Raw genomic sequence first — 13,339 nt, forward strand, 5'->3', positions numbered from 1 at the left:
CTGCGTTATTTTATACCCTCAGATGGAAAGATGCTCACATGCACTGCCTTGAAGTGTCTCATAGTTTCTGAGTGTGGGCATCAAGGAAGTTTCCTTTAGATTCGGTCCACTAAGCTGCCTGTGGACTTTGAGCAAACAGGGGCAGTGACTTGAATTGGCAGCACGCTCCTCATGTGCGATGTGAAACATGGACCATCCAGCGTATCATGGGCCGATAAGCAAACAAAGATGCGAGGAGCTGCTCGGGAAAAAAGCAAAGGACGGAACGTACCTCATTCGTGACAGTGAGACCATTCAGGGAGCTCTCTGCCTTTGTGTATAGTAAGTAGGCTACTGTTTCTTATTCACTATTTTTTAGGAACTGACTGACAATTGAATACTTTATCAAGGAAAAGTTTTGGATATATGTTGGCCTATTCTTTTGGGTATAATCTCCTGATTTACCATCATCAGGTACAAAAATAATATCTAGCATTTATTTGAATGAATGAATTGAGATTTCAGGATGGTTCAAGCTGATTTTTTCTGATTTACCAGAGTTGTCACCACCATCAAATTTGACACATCAGTAATGACAGCTAGTCTTGACAAAAATAACTACATTTTGCATGTCACCCAAATGCAGTTGCTACTCGTGTTGTTTACTACTAAGACCTGTTATGGAAATAATATAAATCCCAGACATATTCTTCGATAATTTTGGAACAGAGTTGATATAATAGAAAATATAGCCTAAGCGTGATTAGCTAAAACTATTTAAATAAACAAAGAAAAACAACAAAGTTCACGCCCTAAAGTTTTTTCATAGCAGGTCAAATATAGAAAGCAGTCTTTTAGAATGAAGGCTGACTTTGATATTACCCTTTTAAAAGTTTTAATATCTGAGTTGAAAAACAGTTTATATAGGCCTAAGTGAACTTTATACTAGTGAACTTGTATAAACTGAGTGAGTGATAATATAAAATAAAATAATATGTATTTTTATAAAATAAAGAGAAAATGAGTGAGGCTCATTGCTTCTGCATTAAGTTATTACATTGTTTAAATTAATACCTTTTTCGCTAACTGTGATTTTGGATGTACATTTCTGAAATACATAACTTAGACAGTTACCTTGATAACGGATTCTAAATTATATGCATTTTCTGTAAAGCTGCTTTGAAATGATTCGGATTGTGAAAAGCGCTATACAAATAAATGTGAATTGAATTGAAAATCAAAGCAAATGGTTTAGTTGTATTAAGAATAATATAATGATTATCTCTAATTAAATTCAAAGTGGAAATGTTGTTACTTTCAAAACTAATGGTAAGTAAATTGGAATATGTTTTGTAAATTGGAATATATTTTGTAATAAATATGTTTAAAATTTAAATGTATATCTCTTATAACCAGAATATATATGAATAATTAAGCAGTGAATCAATGTGTAATTCCTAGAAGTGCATTTTCACCGCAGTATTATTTTAAAATTTGTACAGTTGACAAACCGTACATTCAAATTTGTGGAAATCCTATTAACGAAAATCATTTTGTGGCTTTTTGTCATTTAGGGTAATGAGAATGCCTGCAAAATTTTGACACTGATGTTTTATGGAACGTGCACTCAAAATTAAAATTACGATTACCATGTTTTGGGTCAATTTGATATTTTTCATATTTCATCGTTAAACACCACTGCATAGACCCAAAATAGACCCCACCCAATCCCCATATCCTCTAAAGGTATTTACATGTATACATTTGGCAGACACTTTTATTCAAACAAAGGTACACTGCATTGAAAGTCAAATTTATATCAGTTCAGGCCAGTTTAGTCAGCTGAGAATCAAACCATTTATCTTGCTATCAACACTTCTGTTATATGAAAAACAAAAAACAAGTTACGATACTGTTTAGAATATTCACAGTTTATGAAATGTTTTAAACCCCCTCCATAAAAATGATACCCAGATTTTTAAAAACATTTTAAGGGCTAGTTTCATAAATGAAGTAAAAAATAATGACTAAATCATTGTGGGAAGTTGTCTAACTGGAAAGACACAAACACAATATAATTAGATATTTATTCCTTTATTCTACTTCCCAACAAAGCACAGCTATTTAAATATAGTCTACTCTAAATTGATAATAAATTACATTCTATAGATGCTTTTGGTGCGGTTCAGTGTGCAGCATTCAACAAATGCACATTTACAAAAGGGGAAATAAGCAGCTCCAGATATCTGCGGTAAAAGAGAAGCGGTAGTTCTAGTTATTCACAGGAAAGAGACTTTGCACTTGAAAATATATAGGCTACACTGCTCAACTTTAGACTTTAAATGGTAATCTTAAAGTGCATGGCTACTAGTACGCCTACTGAAATTGAAAACAAAAAATGAAGCTTTATTAGATTTTTAACAGCTACTAAAATATCCTAACTTAATGAAGATAGATTGTAAACCCTTGTCAGTGATTCTGGCAACCCAAAGAGCATGACACTTCCTGAAGGTAACTTTACTAAGAAAGTGTCTGTCAAGAATATACACAACGCAAGAAATGATGATGTCGGTTACTATAACTGTTGTCTTTTCGTCTAAAAAGGAGAAATTAAAAAAACCTAACTGTTACGTGCCTCCCCAGTCTAGGGGTCAGGGAGACAGTAACAAGGAAATTATCAACAAGTTGGCAACCAAGAACTCTCCTCCCCTGTCTCACTCCACAAATCACACAGATTTTTTAGAACTCAAAAAGACTTTATTTGGAGTGATCCAAAGTACAAAAGGAAACGGAAAGCGTCAATAGGCTTCGGGAGGGGACAAGGCCAAAACAATAAACATAAAGTTCTGACTATAGGGGAAAAGCCTTCTTAACCTTCCAAAATAAGATAGAAAAGAATAACAAATACCTTACCTCACTCCCTCTCTAGCCAAACACAGGAGAAAAAGGTGGACATAACATAAATGGCATCCTCCTCCCTACTGCTTCCAAAATAAACTTAAATCAAAAAGGAGTCTGGTAACTGGTTTGAAGAATGTAAGAAGAGCTGGTTTAACCGCAGTCCAAGTCTGTTCAGATCAACAACAATCAACAATGTCAGCAATTGACAACAAGATGTACAATTGCTCTTAACACACATGCAAAGGGGTGAGGCAGGAGAAGACAGTCTGGGCACCCTGGAGTCAAAAGAGGATCTCTCCCAACTGGCTTTTCCTTTCCAGCTTTATCCACGAGCTTCCCTAGTCAGGAGCCAATCAGTGGGAACCAGGAGATGATAGTAATTCGTATCAGCTGGCCCCCATTTGGACATGAGAGACTGAGAGAGAGAGAACAAAGAAAGAAAAAAAACACCAAAACATTGCACACATAATAATTACGCCCTGGGACGTAACACCCCCATCACCAAATTTACAACCAATGGCTTGTAAATATTTTACATGTACAACATCAATCACATATACCGTAACCCTTTTCCGTTAATCTTCATCACAGGCTCTGGAGAGTGCATCTGCCAGCAAGTTCTCCGAGCCCTTCTTGTACTGAATGTTCAAGTTAAACTCTTGCAGGTAGAGTGACCAGCGCATCAAACGCTGGTTCTGGTTGCACATGCGAGAAAGAAAAATTAGAGGGTTATGGTCAGTATAGACGACTAGAGGAATACAACTACCTCCCACATACACTTCAAAATGTTTGAGTGCCATCACTAGTGCCAGAGCTTCCTTCTCTATGGTACTGTAGTTGCGCTGACTTTTAGAGAACTTCTTAGAGAAGTAACAGACGGGATGCTCGACACCATCACCGTCATCCTGCAACAGGACTGCGCCAGCTCCCACAGCACTTGCATCTACTTGCAGTTTAAATGGAAGAGAAAAGTTAGGAGCTGACAGGACCGGGGCATTACAGAGAAGGTCTTTGGCGGCAACAAAAGCACACTCACACTGAGGAGTCCAAACAAATTTCTTCACCGTACTAAGCAGGTCAGTAAGGGGAGAAACTAATGTTGCAAAGTTTTTACAGAAACCCCTATAGTACCCTGCCATTCCTAAAAAACGGCGTAACTGACGCTTGGTACTAGGGGTAGGAAATTCAATAATGGCGGTTACTTTAGCTGTAACAGGTTTTACATACCCCTGACCTACTTTCTTTCCAAGATAAGTTACCACACCTTTAGCAAATTCACACTTGGCCAGATTCAGGGTTAGTCGAGCATCACTTAATCTGTTAAACAGACTTTCTAAACTGTCGAGGTGGTCTTCCCAGGTACTTGAATAGACTACAATGTCATCCAGGTAAGCTTCACAGTTAGGCAAACCAGACAAAACTTTTTGCATGAGGCGTTGGAAGGTTGCTGGAGCATTTCGCATCCCAAAGGCCATACAATTGTACTGCAGGAAGTTGTCTGGGGTTACAAATGCAGAGATCTCACGTGCACGTGCAGTTAACGGGACCTGCCAATAGCCCTTTAACAGATCTAACTTGGAGACAAACTTTGAAGCACCAACTCTGTCCACACAATCTTCCATTCGTGGTAGGGGAAAGGAATCAGGCTTGGTGACGCTATTTACCTTTCGATAGTCTGTACAAAAACGAAATGAAGCATCAGACTTTGGAACTAACAGGCAGGGGGAACTCCAGGGGCTTTGGCTGGGTTCCGCCAAAGAATTTTTAAGCAGGTAATCTACTTCAGCTTTCATGATCTCACGCTTTGCAGGGTTCACCCTGTATGGATGCTGTTTGATGGGAAGAGCACTACCTACATCAATGTCATGAGACAGCACCGGGGTTCTTCCTGGGACATCAGAGAACAGAACGGGATGTTTTTGTAACAACCCTACAACATCCACTCTGTGATCCTTGGACAAATAGGATAAATGTAAATCTAAATTATCCATTATAGCTGAATTGTTCAGACGTACTTCAGTTGTTTTTTCAGCCAGCATCAGCTCGTCGCAGGCAGGACCTACTGTACCATCTACTGACACACTGGGTTCAGACACCGATGTGGAAGGAAGAGAGGGTTTAATTACCTCACGTGCAACATAATGTTTCAACCTATTAATGTGACATACTCTCTTCTTTCGTCTACGATCAGGGGTACCCACAACATAATCTGTGTCACTAAGTTTCTGTTCGACGACATATGGTCCAGAAAATTTAGCTTGCAAAGCTGAGCCAGGAACAGGAAGTAAAATGAGTACAGACTCACCCGGCTGAAAATTGCGCTGTACTGCAGTTTTGTCAAAGCAAGATTTCATTTTAGACTGTGCCGTGGCTAGATGGGCCCTTGCCAGTTCACAAGCTTTGTGCAGACGGTCACGGAAAGAACTGACATAGTCTAGAACCGAGACAGATGTATTAGTCTTACCTACCAACTGCTCTTTTAACAACTTTAAGGGGCCTCGAACCGTGTGAGCAAACACAAGCTCAGCAGGACTAAATCCCAGTGACTCTTGAACAGATTCCCTTACAGCAAACATGAGCAATGGTAGGCCGTCTACCCAATCTTTTCCAGTTTCCAAACAAAAGATACGGATCATAGACTTCAGGGTCTGATGAAACCGTTCTATCGCTCCCTGTGACTCAGGGTGGTAAGCACTAGACATGTGATGCTTTATCCCCAACTCTTTCAACATCTCTCCAAACACTTTTGAAGTGAAATTTGACCCCTGGTCAGTTTGAATTATTCTGGGCAAGCCAAATGTAGTGCAAAACTTTACGACCTCCTTCAGCACCACCTGTGCTTTCAACGTACGCAACGGTACAGCTTCTGGGTAACGGGTTGCAGTACACATTATTGTTAAAATGTATTGGTGCCCATGTTTTGACTTCGGAAGGGGTCCTACACAGTCAATTAATATCTTCTCAAATGACTCTCCTATCACTGGTATCGGACTGAGAGGAGCTTTTGGAACAGCTTGATTTGGTTTGCCTGCACGCTGGCAAACATCACATGAACGACAAAAACTAGAGACAGTGGATTTTACCCCAGGCCAGTAGAAATGTTTAGTGATCCGCTGAAATGTTTTAGTGACACCGAGGTGTCCAGCGAGAACATTTTCATGTGCCAATCTTAACACTTGAGAGCGATAACCGGAAGGTAGAACGATCTGAAAAATTGTTTGCCAATCGTGTCTTTCTAAAGACTTTGGCTCCCACTTACGCATTAAAACCCCATCGTCCCAAAAATATCCTACCCGCGCCACTAACAGATCACAATGGTCAACTGCAGCACTGATGCACTTTGAGAGTGTAGGGTCTGATTTCTGCGCAACAACGAGATGGTCCTTACCGAACACGGGAGGAAGATCAGCTGTGGGCTGGGACTCATGACTAGGCACGAGTTCAGTCTCAACTGATAACTCGCACTCTATTGGATTAGGCTGCACAGCCAGGAAAGAATCTGCGAGACCAACAACATCTTGAAACTTTCGTGACTGGGACCTAGTGACAGCACACACAGGAAAAGCTAGAGGATATTTTCCAGAGAGATCCAACGAGTTGCACACAACTGGCTTACTTACAACAATTGGACTGGGGAAGACATTACCACCTGCAAGATCATTTCCCAATATAAGACTGACGTTCTCTACCGGCAGTTTGTCACACACACCCAATTGAACCAAGCCCGTGACAAGATCAGATTTCAGATTAACAGTGTGTAATGGAACACTAACACAGCCCATTTCGATGCCACGAACAAGGACATTTTCGTCAGTATATGAAGCATCAGAGAAGGGCAAAACACCATCCAGAATAAAGGACTGAGCTGAACCAGTGTCTCTTAAAATTCGCACGCACTCAACTACAGAACTGTCAGCCAAAGACACATAACCGGTCAGAAGAAAGGGTAAATAGGAAGAAGTGTCAGCGGTAATCAAGTCAGGAACAGATTGTACCAGTGCAACATTTTTAGGTCTCGCATTTGCGGTCTTCTGTTTCCAAGCCCGACAATCAGAGATTATATGCCCAGGATCAAGACAGTAAAAGCAGACTCTCTTCTTTTCCACATTTCTTGAGACGGCTTTCCCAGCACTAGACTTACTGACATAAGCACGGGCTGCATCATGAATCACAGACTCTGTAGCGAAGGAAGTTTTTGTTTGACGACCAGAGAAAAAGACGGTTCGGTGGGTAATCGCAAATTCATCTGCAAATACCGCAGCTTCAGAAAGTTTCGATACTTTTTGTTCATTTAAATGAACTACAACACCTTCCGGTACACAAGTCTTGAAATCTTCCAGCAAGACCAACTCTTGCAACTCTTCATAAGTTGTAGTCTTACTGGCAAGACACCATTTTTCAAAAAGCGATTTCTTTTCTCTAGCGAATTCAACATAAGTTTGTTTGGCTTGCTTTGAACACGCTCTAAATTTCTGCCGATACGCCTCCGGCACTAACTCATATGCTCTTAGAACTGCTGTTTTCACAATGTCATAGTCCAATGACTCCTCAATTGGCAAAGCCGCACACACCTCCTGTGCTTTGCCAACCAGGTTACACTGAAGCAGCAGAGCCCACATGTCCTTCGGCCACTTCAATTTAAATGCGACGCGCTCAAAAGCAACAAAATAAGAGTCTACTTCTGCTTCACGGAAAGGCGGTACTAGCTTGATGTACTTGCCTATTTCAAAGTCAGATTTAGACTCAACTAGATCAGTAGGAGAGGCCGGTATAGGAACTGGTCGGTCACGGAAGCCTTGCGCCTCAAGATCAAGCCTACGCAGTTGAATATCACGGTCAGCTTTAATTTCAAGAGCTCTCAGACGAAGCAGCTGTGTCTCATGTTTCTGCTTACTTACCGCTAGATCCAGCTCTTTTAACTTAAGCGCCACTTGAGGATCTTGATAAGACTCTTTTTTAACACTACTTCCTGAACTTGAACCACTGGACGCAGCTTCTTTATCAATTTCGGTGTCGACCACATGCTCTAAGATTGGTTCTGGAAAGACATCTACCTCTACCAATTTCGTATATAGTTCATCTCTTATCACGCTTTTCGTTGCTGCCTTGGCAACCGTTATATTATAAAAGTCAGCTATCACCAGCAGATCTTTCTTTCTACAACGATTGTATTCCTCCAATGTAGGACACAGCGTAAATTTAATCAAATCGAAATCCATATTTTTTAATATAGGACTTCCTCATCCACCAAAGTTTAAAGCAGCCAAACAAAATTAAAATTTCACAACAACAAAAGAAAGAACGGACGAGCCCCCAATTGTTACGTGCCTCCCCAGTCTAGGGGTCAGGGAGACAGTAACAAGGAAATTATCAACAAGTTGGCAACCAAGAACTCTCCTCCCCTGTCTCACTCCACAAATCACACAGATTTTTTAGAACTCAAAAAGACTTTATTTGGAGTGATCCAAAGTACAAAAGGAAACGGAAAGCGTCAATAGGCTTCGGGAGGGGACAAGGCCAAAACAATAAACATAAAGTTCTGACTATAGGGGAAAAGCCTTCTTAACCTTCCAAAATAAGATAGAAAAGAATAACAAATACCTTACCTCACTCCCTCTCTAGCCAAACACAGGAGAAAAAGGTGGACATAACATAAATGGCATCCTCCTCCCTACTGCTTCCAAAATAAACTTAAATCAAAAAGGAGTCTGGTAACTGGTTTGAAGAATGTAAGAAGAGCTGGTTTAACCGCAGTCCAAGTCTGTTCAGATCAACAACAATCAACAATGTCAGCAATTGACAACAAGATGTACAATTGCTCTTAACACACATGCAAAGGGGTGAGGCAGGAGAAGACAGTCTGGGCACCCTGGAGTCAAAAGAGGATCTCTCCCAACTGGCTTTTCCTTTCCAGCTTTATCCACGAGCTTCCCTAGTCAGGAGCCAATCAGTGGGAACCAGGAGATGATAGTAATTCGTATCAGCTGGCCCCCATTTGGACATGAGAGACTGAGAGAGAGAGAACAAAGAAAGAAAAAAAACACCAAAACATTGCACACATAATAATTACGCCCTGGGACGTAACACTAACCAATGATATTTTCTCAGTCAAAGTCATAGTAGGCCTATAGGCTACACAATTCTTGCATTTAGTAAGCATAAAACGGAAGTTGCAATGGTCTTTTCTTCCCTTTTGTGATATGTATCCGTGGTTTGTTATTGCTGTGATGTGAGTGACCGGTTGTTCTCGTGCCAGTAAACGCGCTATCAGGGGTGTATTCCAGAATGCAAGTTAAAAGCGTAGCTATATCCTAACCTTTCAACTTTCGGGGCATACAAGTAGCCATTGGAACTAGAGTGACCAGACGTCCCGAAAAATTTGGGACAGTCCCGGAATCTAAGCTGTTGTCCCGAAACCCGAATCCGAATTTAGACATGCATTGATGAGGTAATTTGCATTAAAAATATGAATGGCTATAGCCTGAAAGGTCTGATTGTACGCACTGTTACAACAGTCATAATTTTTGTTTTTTTCACAATGACATGTGAGTTCATGATTTTAATGTTAGAAAGAGTGGCAGACTAAAGACTAATGAAAGATTGTTGATCTTTGAATAAAAATATGTTTGTTCAGGTTTGAAATTCATTATATTTTATTATAGGCTATGTAGTCTAATATCATAGTAGGCCTATAACCTGCTTATGTTCCAGGGTTAGTTTACTTCAGAGGTTTTAGTGCAACGTGCCCTAATGATGAGGCTCCAGTGGGGAGATTTCACACACTATTATATTTTATAGTTGCATGTATATAGGTAAAACACAGACTTTTTTTTTTTGTTAAATTAACATCAAACAAACAATATAATTCTAGTTCATAGTGATAAAAAAAAAAAACTGATTAAAGGGATAGTTCACCCCAAAATGTCAAATTTGTCATCACTTACTCGCCCTCATTTTGTTCCAAACATGTATGAGTTTCTTTCTTCTGTTGAACTCAAAAGAAAATATTTTCAAGAATGTAATTGGTAACCAAACAGTTGATGGCACCCATTGACTTTCATAGTATGTTTTTTTCTACTATGGAAGTCAATGGGTGCCATCAACTGTCTGGTTACCATCATTCTTGAAAATATAATATTTTTTTGTTCAATTGAAGAAAGAAACTCATACAGATGTGGAAAAACTTGGAACAAAATAAAAATTATTTTTGGTGAACTATTCCTTTAATGATTAGGGATAAAATAAAATAAAAATGTTTGCACAACTGCCCCGTAGGTACATGGTGAAATGCACCAAGAATGTAAATCACCATTAAACAAAAGAAGAAGAATGGCTCGATTCTTCTTAGCATCCGTTTCCATGCTCGTTTTTATACTCCGTGTTGACTGAACATACACATGGACCACGGTTTTGGAACCTGCGAGTGAGCAAGGTTTGGGTTAATCAACCGAGGGTTCAGGGTATAGTTGTAATAGAAATTATTCAACCACTAGAAACATTTGTTGTGTTGAGCTATTTCAATTACTTTTGTTTGATTTGTTCATTGCAAACAGCTAAAAGTCAGTACATTTAGCTAATAACCCTGATTTACAATGGGAGTTGAATAATTTCGATTACTGTATGTGACACAAGTTAACCGTGCTTTCTGGAATCCACCCCATACCCCCCCCCCCCCCCCCCCCCCCCCATTTATTTTTTAATAAATAAAAAGAAATTACATTTTGATGTCATGGTGACTTTAATTACTTACTTTATTTATTTATGCATTTTTACAGTAAACAAAAAGTGGTCTATACTTATAGGATCCTTCAAACCCACTCTGGATCCTACACTCTACAGGTAGGACACACTCAAATTAGCATTAGCATTAAATGAAATGAATAAATATGTGAATAAATTAATTTACAAGTCATTAAAATGTCACAACACTATCTGCTTCAGGCTAGCTCAGGTGTAGAGGAGAAATTCTTCAAGACAATGAAGGATCTTATCCGTCATTACAAGCAAAGGAATCAAGGACTTGCAACACACTTATACCGTTCGCTGAAAAGAAAAACACTGCCAGAACAGTCTTTGCAATGTCCAGAACCAGTAGTGCATGATGAGGAAAACGAATATGAAAGTGAGTGTCAACTGTTATAATATAAGAGATTTAACAATCATGAGACATTATTACCAATGTCATTACAAGTGTTGGCGGTAACGCATTACAAGTAACATGAGTTATGTAATCAGATTACTTTTTCAAGTAACTAGTAAAGTAATGCATTACTGTTTAATTTTCAAATGAGTAACGCAAGTTACTTTTATTGCATTACTTTTACAAGTGTCTTTCTTCAACACTGGTCATTACAATGACAAAACATCATTAGACAATTACAATAACATATTTGAGCAGGAATCATCTTTGAATTAGAACCAAAACTGTTCCATTACCTTAACTAACTGTGAAACTTTTCTCTCTCTCAGATGTTGATTGCTCAGGGGACTATGTCGTTGTTCTGCCAGATGATTTAGTCAGAATGTGATGTTCGGTCTGGATTACGGGATCAGCCAACACGAAGGATATAGATATGCAATTCTCGTAATGTTTCCAAGAACTTTCTGGGATGTTTTACCTCGGATATGGAAATTTCATGTGATCGCATTACATGAATCACATTTTATCATTTGTACGATTTTGTGCTTGGTAAATGCATAAATCGTGGATGTGTATTTCAATGCTGCAATGTTGTGGATTTTGTTGTCATTATAAACTTGATTCTCATCATAATAATTTGAGTTAAAAGTTTGGTTTGGTTTTTCGGATGTCCTAATATTTGTTACGTTTTGCTCTAATGATAAATGATTTAATATACAGAGGATTTCACACGGTCAGTGCTTCAAAACTAGGGTTGGGTATCGGTTGGGTTTTATCCGATACCAGTACCTACTCGGTATTTTTTAAACGGTTCCGGTGCCTAAACGGTTCTTGAAACGGTACTTAAGAAAACGAAACCGCACACACTTTATCAAAAAATAATACCCTTTTATTTACAGGGCCAAACTGGACACAATATTAGCTTAAATCTTTAAACAATATAAATACAAATAATAATAAAATTAATATAAAATAAAAATTCACATTTACATAATATCAAATAAAACAATATTGTATCAAACAATGTAATAATACTGGAGATTAATAGAGATTACTAGCAGGCAGAGCTGCCAACTCTCACACATTGACCGTGAGACTCGCAAGAGCGCGCATGCGAGACAGAAGAGACTGTCTGTGTGTGTGTGTGTGTGTGTGTGTGTGTGCGCGTGTGTGCCTAATTAAGTCAGGCACCGAAATCAGGCACCGAAATTGTCGTTCTTATTCGGTCTGGTTACTACCGTTTACGTCGGAACCGGTTCCCTATTGGTACCGAGTTTCGGTACCCAACCCTATTCAAACCCTAGAAACAGTGCTAAATATTGTTTATTTATTTCACAACATTGTGCCAATTCTATATTTGTAGAATCTATATTTGTGTCAAACAGAGTCTATAATAAGATATGCCGTGTAAATATTTTGTTCCTAATGAACGTGCTGTCTTGTGGTTTTTACATGTAAATATATTCCATTTACTTTACCACTTAAATGGGCCCACATAAGAACAGTTTCCTATGCACTGTTCCATATGGTCAAAGATAGAACTGATGTCACTGCCTAAATTTAAGTTTGGTTGGTGTCTTTTAATAAATCAGTTTTAAAAAAATCATCTTGTTTGCCATATTTCTCCAAGTGCTTCATTTCTTTTTAGGCTAAATTAACAAAGATTTTATTTTCTTTAAAAAGAGCAGAGGCCAGTTGCATAAGCCCAGCATGTTAAGACTGCGTCTTAAAAACTAGTCTGACCAACCAGACTCTTGCTTTTCAGATTTTATTTAACTGATTACATTTTTATGTATTTGTAACTGCCTTAAGTTTATGACCAAAATTAAAGAAATAAATTGAACTTACAGTTTGACTAGTGAAGGTAGTTTATGCAACTGGTCACAGATTACTAAAGGTTATTAATTAGATTTATCATAAAGGGCATAATTATAGAGGATTTATATTAAAGGTTTAACTGACTAAAAAGAAGCACAAATTTATTTTTTAACTACTTACAGTTTGTAGAAACTGCAGCCTCATGTAGTGCAGGAATAACCTTTGTATAGTACAGTCTTATGTTCAAGTTTGTTTGTTTAAGGATCTGAAAATACAGATGATACAGATAATTCCAAATATACCATTCAAATACAGAAACTGAAACACTGGGCAATAAATAATGTTGAGGTTTCACACTATTTGTGGCCTAGTGACTAATCTTCACTAATTGTACATTCCATCAGAAAGAGCAGAGTGTGAAAGTTGAATTAGCAGAGCAGTAACTCAGCTGTAGGCCTACTACATAAAATGTTGCAATCCACATAACATAATCTGAGACAT

General features: G+C 38.6%; 1 protein-coding gene and 1 long non-coding RNA gene across 2 annotated transcripts; one reads left to right on the top strand and one right to left on the bottom strand.

The window, feature by feature from the left end:
• The first annotated feature begins 132 nt into the window (after positions 1-132).
• si:ch73-264p11.1 (uncharacterized protein LOC100000923 homolog) lies at positions 133-11,408 on the top strand. Its single transcript, XM_056249416.1, has 4 exons — positions 133-321; positions 10,656-10,719; positions 10,822-11,002; positions 11,350-11,408. Exons 1-4 carry the CDS (start codon positions 188-190, stop codon positions 11,406-11,408), a joined length of 438 nt encoding a protein of 145 aa, XP_056105391.1. The 5' UTR covers positions 133-187.
• An 84-nt stretch (positions 11,409-11,492) lies between these two features.
• Positions 11,493-12,565, bottom strand: LOC130083789 (uncharacterized). The gene is made up of 2 exons (XR_008806869.1): positions 12,320-12,565; positions 11,493-11,768 (listed from the first exon to the last, which is right to left on the bottom strand). It is a non-coding gene; the product is annotated as an uncharacterized LOC130083789 (long non-coding RNA).
• Positions 12,566-13,339: the final 774 nt, after the last annotated feature.

This window comes from Rhinichthys klamathensis, unplaced genomic scaffold, assembly GCF_029890125.1.
Source record: "Rhinichthys klamathensis goyatoka isolate OS25496 unplaced genomic scaffold, OSU_Roscu_1.1 h1tg000059l_1, whole genome shotgun sequence".
In the NCBI taxonomy this organism is placed as follows: domain Eukaryota; kingdom Metazoa; phylum Chordata; class Actinopteri; order Cypriniformes; family Leuciscidae; genus Rhinichthys; species Rhinichthys klamathensis.